Below are 11,643 nucleotides of genomic sequence, written 5' to 3' on the forward strand. Positions count from 1 at the left end.
TGCAGTCATACACCATTCGCCAAGGGACAAGGTCTTCAGGTTGCCAAAAGTTGGACATGTATTGAGTTCCCTACTCAGAACCACCTACACATTGCACATAAAATGAGTGTGTTGGAAATATGCCCTAGAGGCAATAATAAAAGCATTATTATTATATTTCCTTGTTCATGATAATTGTCTTTTATTCATGCTATAATTGTATTATCCGGAAATCGTAATACATGTGTGAATACATAGACCACAATACGTCCCTGGTGAGCCTCTAGTTGACTAGCTCGTTGGTCAACAGATAGTCATGGTTTCCTGACTATGGACATTGGATGTCATTGACAACGGGATCACATCATTAGGAGAATGATGTGATGGACAAGACCCAATCCTAAGCATAGCACAAGATCGTGTAGTTCGTTTTTGCTAGAGTTTTTTCAATGTCAAGTATCTCTTCCTTAGACCATGAGATCGTGTAACTCCCGGATACCGTAGGAGTGCTTTGGGTGTATCAAACGTCACAACGTAACTGGGTGACTATAAAGGTACACTACAGGTATCTCCGAAAGTGTCTGTTGGGTTGACACGGATCGAGACTGGGATTTATCACTCCGTATGACGGAGAGGTATCTCTGGGCCCACTCGATAATGCATCATCATAATGAGCTCAAAGTGACCAAGTGCTTGGTCATGGGATCATGCATTACGGTACGAGTAAAGTGACTTGCCGGTAACGAGACTGAACGAGGTATTGGGATACCGACGATCGAGTCTCGGGCATGTAACGTACCGATTGACAAAGGGAATAGTATATATACGGGGTTGCTTGAATCCTCGACATCGTGGTTCATCCAATGACATCATCGAGGAGCATGTGGGAGCCAACATGGGTATCCAGATCCCGCTGTTGGTTATTGACCTGAGAGCCGTCTCGGTCATGTCTGCATGTCTTCCGAACCCGTAGGGTCTACACACTTAAGGTTCGGTGACGCTAGGGTTATTAGGAAGACTTGTATGTGAATACCGAATGTTGTTCGGAGTCCCGGATGAGATCCCGGATGTCACGGGGAGTTCCGGAAGGGTCCGGAGGTAAAGATTTATATATGGGAAGTTCTCAAACGGACACCGAAAAGTTTCGGGGGCATATCGGTATTGTACAGGGGCCACCGGAAGGGTTCCGGGGGTCCACCGGGAGGGGCCACCCCTCCCGGGGGGGGCACATGGGCTGCGTGGGGCAGGAGCCAGCCCCTGGAGGGCTGGGCGCCCCCCCCCCTTGGGCCCATGCGCCTAGGGTTGGGGGAACCCTAGAGGGGGCGCCCCCTTTGCTTAGGGGGCAAGTCCCCCCTCCCTGGCCGCCGCCCCCCTCTAGATCCCATCTAGAGGGGCCGGCCCCCCTTGCCCCTTCCCCTATAAATAGAGGGGTGAGGGGAGGGCTGCACACACAAGCCAAGGCGCAACCCCTCCCCTCCCCAACACCTCTCCTTCTCCGTCACGAGCTTGGCGAAGCCCTGTCGGAGTGCTGCTTCTCCACCAACACCACGCCGTCGTGCTGCCGGTGGAGCTGTCTTCCTCAACCTCTCCTTCCTCCTTGCTGGATCAAGACAGAGGAGACGTCGCCCGTACCGTACGTGTGTTGAACGCGGAGGTGCTGTCCGTTCAGCACTTGGTCATCGGTGATCCGTATCACGTCGAGTACGACTCCATCATCACCGCTCCCTCGAACGCTTCCGTACGCAATCTACAAGTGGTATGTAGATGCAAACTCACTCCCTTGACTCGTTGCTTAGATGAACTCATAGATGGATCTTGATGAAACCGTAGGAAAAATTTTAATTTTCTGCAACGTTCCCCAACAGAGTGTTCAGCAAATAAACATAGTAATTTGAATCAATTCTATACTTTATATACTGAATACAAGAGATATATTTAATATGCAGAGAAGAAAACAAACATACCCACCATGAAAAAGAAACTAAGACATACAGTGATGTGTTACCATGATTAGTACCTATTGGTAAAATATGATTCCTCATTCCTTTCTATAATGTGAAGAGACATTGGGACACGGAGTTTCTGCACACGAGCACATATGAGCTCTTTATCGGCATGGATGGGGTGCAGTTAATTCGTGGGTGGAATACGGGGTGCGAGTTAATGATGTAAATTGAGGAATACGGGCATGGGGATTTGTGAGCTGTCCCCGAGGAAAGAACGGAGAACCAGCCGCCGTCAGCCTGCGGGAGGCGAGCCGTGGCTCGGGAAGTTCGTCGACGTTCTGATCCATGGAACAGGAAAAACACTTTCCTCGTTGGTAGTAGTAACTACGAGGTGGAGGGGTGGGAGTGCTCTGCTTCCTGTAGGCACTCCATCGTACCATCAGCGAGGTCGGGTCTCCTGGGATCTCAGCCACCGTGGGAATGGGCCGTCGCCGATGAGCAGGAGATAGAATTCCTGATGCAGCCAATTAAAAGGTAACGTACAGATCCTCTTTCCCGCAGTACAGATTTGTGATGAATTCCTTCCCTGCGATTGACTTTCCGTTTCCGCATCTGTCGGAGCAGATTCACGGTGCTTGAGGAGGTCAATGATAGCGATGTCCCGATGGCGCCGCTGCATTAGCCCGTCGCCGGCGTCGGCGAGCTGCAGCACGCGGCGGCCCCAGAGCTGAGCAGGGACGGACAAATCTGTGCGACCCAAGCAGTGGTGGCGGCAGACTGGCAGAAAGGGAAATTTCACCCCAAAAGGCTTGATTAATGAACCTAGAAAATCCCTCGAATTGGATCCCACTAAGCGTCCGAGCTCTCCACCGGCAAGATGAACCCACAGTTTACTGGATGGGCTCGTAGGTATGAACTTACTTCCGGCTGTGATTTTGGATGTTGGTATTCAGGTCACTGTTCCCGTATATAGGCATAGTGGATAAAATTCATCCATGGCCAGGGGTAGAGCAGTCCCATTGAGGATAGATTTTTACTGGCCAAATTTTGGTATTCCATAATACAATGGGTACTCAATGGATGTATAAAATTCAGTTTAGAAAAAAAGGGTTTCACACGATCTTCAGGAGTTGCTTACAACATTATAAAATTCACTGGCAAAATCATACGCATTTCGCCAGTCTTTCACGCGAGTTTCTTACAAAATTGTAATCCGTTCTTCAGGAGTGCGACATCTTAGAATTGAGGATTGACTGCAGCATGTATTTGTGCTTTGTCGTTATCACACGATAACCAGAAATACCTTGTTGGCAGTTTGGTCAGTGTGGCCTGATAAAAATAATGTGCCTGCTGCAATAATGAACTTGCCTTTCATCGATGTGGCGACATGCGTGCCGATCACATACACAGAGCCTTGTTACCTGAGATGTGCCTTTTAGATTTATTGGTTTATGAACCCAGCTATCTTATATGCTACTCCTTTTGTACCTAAATATATGATGTTTTGGTAGACTAAACTGGCCTACCAAAACATCATATATTTAGGTATGGAGGGAGTAGATTGATATATATGTTTATTTCCTGGTACAGAGATAGAAAATACGGCTACTCTAGTGGGAAGTGCATACATACATGAATTTTTAATATAGCAAGCAGACATTGATGGTGATCTAAAAGGAAAATGTAGCAATTTACTATGTTGTACCTTCATCATATAAACTAGTGGTAAATAGCTCAGGTAAGTTTTATGTTAGGAGTGCGCCAGGTGAACACTCGAATGTTACAGAACTGAGCTCAGATGGGGTTGATGTATCATAAGTCAATAAGTGCCTGAATTGGGTATCTACCATTGGAGTTGCTTATGGAGTTTGATATGGTCTTTCATATAACTAGTAGAGATAATATGCGATTGTTCAAGGAGGTCGTCGTTTGATGTCAGGTACCAAATTCGAAAGAAGCAGTACAAGTGTACAGCTAGAGAAGTTGCCGAAACAATTGTAGCTATTGAAACAGTGACCCAAGGTGCTGTAGCTCAAGCTAACTAGCATGCAAGGCCGACAACTGTGGCGTCATGGCAACAGATGTGTCAACAGAAAGAATTGAAAATGATGGAAGAGAGTCCAGTTCTTGAGGACTGTGCAACACATTCCAGCATCAGACAGCTCCGATGACATGAAGATAAGAGCGTCGATGAGGCACAAATACCAGTGTCTGCATTCCAGAATGATACATCATCTGCTGGTAATGGGGGGATTTTTGCAATAGATATGTGGAAGTAGATCTACGGGTTAATTGCTCTAACAAGGAATATGACTGATGATGACGCAATGCTTGATAGATAATCGAAGCACAGATTGTCGGAGGGGGACAGGTCTAGTGTCCGAACTGATGTCGAGGAACCTAAGGTTGCAAGTTGGTATGGTGAGGACAATTGTGTAAGGTGATATGGGGGATAAATTCTGATGGAAAGCCGATTTTGAAGCATGAAGAGCCAAATGCAGGAGAGGTGACGATTTTCTATGACAAATCCTGTCATGTACCAACATGGATCTTAGCAAGTGAGTGTAACTAAGGGATTAGCGTTATTAAATTCGAAATGAATCATGGTAGCTTCAGTACTCACTGAGGTTGTCATTTGCAGGATATGGTTCAAGCACATGGTTCCAACATTCGCTTTGCTGACGGGAGAGGACTACATCAAGGAGTTTGGACAATTACATTAGTCTTGGTTAACAACTTAAACCGGTGAGCGCTAAGATCAGTCTTCGTGTTTGCATTCATACTGCTTGTGATTTTGACCCTATGATGGTGGAATGTGCAGATCCGACATCACTATCTCAGGAGGTCAATTGCATATGAGGTGATCTCGATGAGAGGTAACATGGGTGAGTTGCCATGAGAGGTAACATGGGTGAGTTGCCCAACTTCATGATCGAGAAAGTCTTCTTCTGATGTGGGAGTGCTGATCTGGTACCATGTGGTTGCTTTTGGGTGGGACTTTTTTTTTGTGCGAGTGAATTAATGTGCTTCTATTACTCAGTGATAAGCTTTTGGTTGGAACCTGAAGCTGTGCCTACGGTTCGCGGGTACTTGTTACTTGTTAGCTTCCATTCCAGTTTCTGATGTGGTTGTGCTTGTAATCCCATTGTGTGGTAGCCTACCATTATGTATGTGTTAAATCTGAACCACTATTTTGAGCCAGCTGTGACATGTTAGCATCCATCCCGCTTGAGTAGTGTGGAAGTGCTTGTGGTCACACTGTGCCGAGACTTCATGAACTAGTGTGTGTGAGACTATGATCTGAACAAGCGATGCTGCAATTACTATTTGCTTGTGTTAGTACGTACCTACTTTTTAGCTATGAATAAAAAGAATTTGCATTAGTACTTGCGACGACAACTTGTGATGCATAGTGCGACCTGAAAAAGTTGTTCGCCATGTCCGGCAGCGGTCATGATCTGTTTTTTTTTAACAGGCGGTCGGCGGTGATCTTGCAGAAGGAGGTCAAAGACAGAGGGCTTGGTTTCCTTGGTGGCAGATCAAAGTATTAATTGCAGCAACGTGGCAGTGGGTAGACGGCTCAGGAAGGTATAGGATGTCGGTCTAGCACGTCATATTTTATCTGGGCCGGAAAGTACTTGACGGGCGCAGGTGTAATTAATGCGACACAGAGGTGGGCCATCGCTCAAAGAAATAATCATGTAGGACTCCCTATACGAGCTAAAATACAAGCGGGAGTGTGAATCTGGAAGAAAGCAGACAGATGTGATAAAGTGTGCAGGTGTGCTCGGGCTCATAAGAGCACTTTCGGGGACATTGCCGTTATACTGGTACCCAGACTCAAAATAGTTAATTACACAACGATTTGAACAATAATCATTTAAAAAGATACACTATTTCAAGAATATAAAAAATAACAAACAATAATCTGAAATAATATATAATGCTCTTTTGAAGCTTCGTACTTCCATATCTCATTGATTTCACCTACTACATTTGATGAAGAAATGAGCTAGTACTAATTTCTTGATCTGAACTCTTCTCCAAGTCAACTGTGCCTTTCTAACCAGGTATTGGTACTTATGTAAGAAGTGTGCTCATTGTACATGTGTATTCTGTTGGGAGCAACATAAATTTCTTTTGCAAACATCAGAAAAAAGTTGTTAAGGAAAAAAAATTATGGCTATATCAAGGAAATTTTCATATATACTCGAAGATAGAGAAAATAGTAAAAGGTTGTGACAGCTATACCTCTCCAGCATCAGTCAACAACTCCAAAGTTCTAGCACTTGAAAGACTCTGAAGAATATGACGGCCACCTAAAATCTTCGCATCATTGCATTCTCTATATCCACCATAGATACTGTCTTTACTGGAAATCAGGCCTTTACCTTTGTAGCCATACTTTGCATCATTTGCAATCTCACTGTATGCATAGGTATTGTCATCGTTGTCAATATCACCACCATAGTTATAATTATCCTTGTAACGATCATGCCTGTAAATTCCTTCAGCAAAACCATGTCCATATCCAAACCTTATAAAATCATCATATCCAACATTATCACTCAAGGAAGACTCATCATGAATCTTCGAGCTCTCTGTCCAATCATTGTAGTCGGTATCATCCCCGTCGTCATCAGTAGTTCCATCACAGTAATCTTCATCACTGATGTATTCATTGTCATCACCCAAGAAAGAGTCATCAAGTATGATAGTAGCTGTGACAAGAGACCCCAAATTCTTGAATGATGGGACTCGGACGTAAGGTGTGATGAGGTGCAGAAGTAGGAGGTTCGGAGCAGCAATGGAGAAGGCGCAACTGATCTCGCATTCGAGCATGATTAAAGTCTTCAAAGAGGCGGACACAATCCTAGGGCCCGCCACCAAGCAATCCTTCAGACCTAGTACTTCCAAAGACGTGCAGCTAGAAGAAAGCTGCCGGAGGATCCTGTAGTCGAGCATGGCATACGACAACTTCAAGACCTTGAGGTGGCAAGAGATGAACGACACGCGGTCCAACGACGCGATCTCCGAGCAACACCCGGTGAGATGGATAACCCGCGCGTTGCGCTTGATGGCGGCCCTCATCCACACGCTGGCGTCGTCATCGGTGAAGCCAGCTTCTTCGTCGCTCGACCACAGGCGGAGCATGACCACGGGGGCTGACGCTTCACGTAGGAGGAAGAGCCGGTGCACGAAGTCGCGGAACTTCTCAGACGGGTCGCCGTAGCGGCCAGTGGAGGGGTGCACGCGGAGATTGACGCAGGGCACGGACGCCCAGAGGTGGCGCCACCGCCGCGCGAGCACGCAGGTGTGGACCACCTCCCACGCCTTCAAGAATGACATGATGTGGTGCAGGAGCTCGTCCGGGAGGGCGCTGAGGTGGTCGCGCTTGGCGGCAGCCCGGCCTGCACCGCGGCGGCGGCCCGGGCGCTGGGTGGTGCTCCGGTGCATTTCGTCGAGCGGAAGATCTGCATGCAGGTTTAGCGACACCACGGGGCTCAGCCTTGTCAGTCAGGATTTTGAATGATGGAACGGAACATAACATACCAAGAGAGTCGGCTTGAGATGGCCAAAAGTGAATTCCGCCAAGAGACACTCACGTACACAAGAGCTAGCAGAAGCACTTGATCGGTTCCTGTACAAGCATGCACTAGTATATGAGCCTGACTTGTAGTACAAAGTTGAAGGCGTTTTTAAACCTTCATCAAAGGATATGGAGTGCATTGCCGTTTGTTAAGGAAACTGACAGAAACAAACTGCGGAGTGGAATGTCACAAATTCTCCAAATCCACTACCCAAAATAGTAATAAAATGATTGTACATAGGGGCGGCGTTGCCGGAAAGGAAAGCAGGGGAGAGGTGGCCACCTTGCAGCTTGGGCGCGGACGGCGTGAGCTCATCCACGCCGTAGATGTGCCAGAGGCGGGCACGGTGAACGTCACGCGGTGCCTCGAAGGCACCTACGCTGGCGGGGCCCGGCCCCGCCGTGGAGCTCACCGTCGCGACGACGGCCAGTTGCCGCACGGAGATGTGGGGCATGATGTCCGATGGCGGCCTTGAGTCGGAGCAGCTGGGGAAGGGAAGGGATGTGCTTGGCACCGGATCTGTAGCGCCGCCGCGAAGCAACAAGGGAGATGGTCAGATGGGACTATCATGGGAGCAAATCCTGAAATAAGAACCGTGGGCGCCCCTGCGCTCTCTTAGAGCTTAGGCACTCTCGGCCGTCGGATCGATTTCTTGATGCGTTTTTGACCATTCGATCTCGCTCCCGGAAGACCTCGGCCGTCGGATCAAACCAAAAACACTGCCGCAATGAGTACTGTGCCCTCCAGCGTGCCACCGCCAGTTATTTCTATGCCCCGCCGAGGGCATTTTTGTCATTTCATGTCTTAGGTCAACACTTGCCCTTTTCCGTTTTGCTGCCTCCTTCCCTATCAGTGCTAGGACTATCACGGGAGCAAATTCGTTAGAAATGAGGGTCCTTTTTGCACAGAAGCGTGCATTTCTGCGTACACATCCGTCTCATTGAGTCCGTGCCATCCATCAATCCAGTGGTCCAGCTTCCAGTTTTCTATTTTTGCGACTAAGAGACATATTCTATAGCAGTCGCCCGACCAATATGGCGACTTTTGACTGAGAATGTCATTTTAGCATACTAGTCATCCGATCTTCGGCCTGCATTGAAGGGTGCTCCATATTCAACCCTTCAAATAATGTGGGTCATTGGTTTGGAGCATGCGTCATCCACCAACTGCTCGAGCGGGAGGAAAGTTTTGGTTCGGTCTCTTCCTCCCGCATGCAGCCCGATCAATGCTGGTGTCGCCCGTGCAGTTGCCGCTTCCGCCCTGACAATGTTGCAACCACGTATCCACATGGAAGAGTGCCAACTAATGCTCTTCGTCACGTTTCCCTCCGGCATGTGGCAAATTAGCCCCAATTTCCAGCCGAAACACGCCCATTTCGCGGGTATATGAACCCATTACCTTCGCCATCAGCACCACATTTAACCTCTCTCCCCCATTCCCATCGCCAACACACTCACCTCACCGCCCCCCTTCACCGGCCGCCACCCTGCCCTCTCCACCCCTGCCGCCACACTCAATCTCATCGACCATGTCGATGTAGTCACGTCCTCCCTAGCAAGACCAAAGAGGTCCACACCGAGAGAGGGTTCTGTGGGAGGATGTGGGACTACTTCAAGTGGATCGAGGATGACGCACACCGAAAGGCTGAATCAGTCGTCGTCCGTGCCCGCCTACCCACCGCCCTTGAGTATTTTGACTGAATGTCGATGGCAGCCTAGGCAGAAATGGGCGCCACGTTCACGCCGCTTTTCAAATGCACGGTTATGACCACTCTGCTAGAGTTGCTCTTATATCTCGCCAGCACAACCCATAAAACCACCCTGGCTCTGCACCATATTTTCTGGTTTGGTCAAGCCAGACTCACTCTATGGGACCACAAGCGGTGGGACAAAGAGAATAAAGGGCGGCAAAGAGGAGCCGTCGGGCGACAACCAAAACAAGATTTGCCATGGGGCAAGGTTTTGCCAATTAGGCGGACGGGGCGCAAGTCCGATTAGGTGGGTAGAGGATAGTCCCATCTGGTTTACGCTTCCTAGACTCCTAGTTGGAATACTGGCCATCACACACATCATCTTGACAAGGGGGCCCAACTGGTTAAAATCAGAGCAAAGTGTTAAATTGGGTTAAACACGACACAGCACAACAATTTTGGGGTACGATGTGGCCGAAAATTTAAATGGGGCAAATACTATCACAAATACACAAACAATGGGTAAAAAGTGAAATTCACCATGTTATTAACAGTGTCCTTTTTCAACAACAAAAATGCAGTGTATTTTTTCAGGTGTTAGTATTTGTTATTCTGAGAGAAAATACCTCGCCGCTCATAGTTGTAGGCACACATGATTGCAGAGCATCAAGTTTACTTCAATATTCAACCTGTTGTATATGAAGTGTATTTCCTTTTCACTGCATGTGAAACACATTTCAAATTTTCAATTTTTCATTGATTTCATTATACAACTGTATTAAACTTCCGAAGATAAAAAACCCTACAGTCATACTGTAGGAGTGAAATAACGAAGCGTATCTCAGCTGCACCACAATTCAGGCATGGGGCATCCATAATTTATTTTTCTGTTCTTGTAAGAAAGCTAATTTTACTACAGACCACACAGATGAATTAGTTTATAGTATAGGAAGAACATCCCAACGATTTGTAGCCCATGCTCCTAAAAAGGACGTCAAAAGATCGGGTGAAGCTTTGAAAGCATCATCAGTACTGCATGGAGATCAAGGGTTCTTACTGCACCTTGCTAACTACATAATGGATGGTCGATCGTCGGCAGGATTTAATATCTAGAAGACCCCTCGTAAACTTCTGGATGTTACATCCAGTCATCCCCACATTCATCCAGTTCTTGCTTGGCGAGGTCTCTCATAAACTTCTGGCCACGGAGATCTGGTAGAAATATCAAAAAGTAGATGACTGTAGATTAGGACCATGTATGAAAGAACATCTTTTAATTTAACAGAATATCGATGATACACTAAGCAGATTATATGCCCATTTATACGTATTTAGCTTTTCATGAACAAGGCAATGTGCTCTTTACATCTCAGTAAATAGCATATACACATATAAAGCAGTAAGGAAATACTGATATTGCAAGTAAATACAAAATGGTTATGAAGAAAAAGGTATGACTCACAAGCATTCCCACTCCGACGCACATAAATATTCTCTAGCGGTATACCATTTGCCCTGAACATATGTGCCAAGGTGTGGACTCTCCCATCGTCCTTTGAATATTTGATCTTGACCATTTTAAGTTCTTTGCAAGTAAATGATCTTCCCTGTAGTTTGATACCTGTTTCCAATGCCTTCCTTGTGCTGAAGTTCTTTAGCACATTAACCAAATTGTCATTAAGTGTGCGATCAGATACTAAAAAACTAAGAGCAATGAAGTCAAGGATCAAGTAGCATACACCAAATATGTAATCGCACATACCAATTTAAGTTGGAGAAAAAGCCTCTTTATATTAGGTGAATGTTGTAGCAAGAAAATTAATGCATCGAAATCAGCGGCCATACACCATTCACCAAGGGACAAGGTCTTAGGTTGCTAAAAGTTGGACATCTTCTCAATTCCCTACTCAGAACCACCTTCATATTGCAGACAAAAGAGTATTCAGGAAAGAACGGTAGTAAGTCAAATCAACTACTCACAGTAAAAAACTGCATCAGGATGGTTTATTCAACAGAAAAAACATACCCATCTCAAAAAAGAAGGGAAAACAACATCTATCATGCATATACTGATGTATTGCTAGAAGAGTAGCATGTATTGGTTTTATATGATTCATCTTTCTTTTCTAGTAACTGAAGGAACATCGGCCTTAGACACTCTTATAAAAACCGAATATAATTGATCATTATATATATATATATATATATATATATATATATATATATATATATATATATATATATAGACACGCTAAACTAAGCCTGAGCGCATTGTAAGTAAACGTACGCTCTGACCACTGTGAAGCGCACCACTAACCGACCCTTCCTCTAACTAGTCTAAGCCAACCATCCTGGTCGATGCGGTAAACTGATCGTAACACTAGTAGAAAAAGGGCCTACATTCCCGGTTGGTCAGGGCCTTTAGTCCCGGTTCATG

The 11,643-nt window shown here is 46.2% G+C and overlaps 1 protein-coding gene and 1 long non-coding RNA gene across 4 annotated transcripts; one reads left to right on the forward strand and one right to left on the reverse strand.

The window, feature by feature from the left end:
- The first annotated feature begins 2,125 nt into the window (after positions 1–2,125).
- Positions 2,126–5,702, forward strand: LOC123043810 (uncharacterized). Of its 3 annotated transcripts, none has more exons than XR_006419590.1 (6): positions 2,126–2,459; positions 2,550–2,834; positions 3,865–4,483; positions 4,567–4,670; positions 4,747–4,836; positions 5,401–5,702. It is a non-coding gene; the product is annotated as an uncharacterized lncRNA (long non-coding RNA). The 3 variants fall into 3 exon arrangements; XR_006419589.1 differs by lacking the exon at positions 5,401–5,702 and having other exon boundaries at positions 2,127–2,459; positions 3,865–4,166; positions 4,264–4,483; positions 4,747–5,307; XR_006419588.1 differs by lacking the exon at positions 5,401–5,702 and having other exon boundaries at positions 2,128–2,459; positions 4,747–5,307.
- A 542-nt stretch (positions 5,703–6,244) lies between these two features.
- LOC123039068 (F-box/LRR-repeat protein At1g48400-like) lies at positions 6,245–7,970 on the reverse strand. Its single transcript, XM_044462370.1, has 3 exons — positions 7,753–7,970; positions 6,389–7,434; positions 6,245–6,306 (listed from the first exon to the last, which is right to left on the reverse strand). Exons 1-3 carry the CDS (start codon positions 7,968–7,970, stop codon positions 6,245–6,247), a joined length of 1,326 nt encoding a protein of 441 aa, XP_044318305.1.
- Positions 7,971–11,643: the final 3,673 nt, after the last annotated feature.

Source organism: Triticum aestivum, chromosome 2B (assembly GCF_018294505.1).
Source record: "Triticum aestivum cultivar Chinese Spring chromosome 2B, IWGSC CS RefSeq v2.1, whole genome shotgun sequence".
NCBI lineage: Eukaryota > Viridiplantae > Streptophyta > Magnoliopsida > Poales > Poaceae > Triticum > Triticum aestivum.

Bases quoted from the DNA above. Each gene is read 5' to 3' on its own strand.
- LOC123039068 (XM_044462370.1), bottom strand. From the start codon at position 7,970: ATGCCCCACATCTCCGTGCGGCAACTGGCCGTCGTCGCGACGGTGAGC. The intron at 7,435-7,752 runs GTACAATCATTT...CTGACTGACAAG, and splicing joins TCCGGCAACGCCGCCCCTAT to GCTGAGCCCCGTGGTGTCGC. The intron at 6,307-6,388 runs GTGATATTGACA...AGGTAAAGGCCT, and splicing joins GGATAATTATAACTATGGTG to GATTTCCAGTAAAGACAGTA.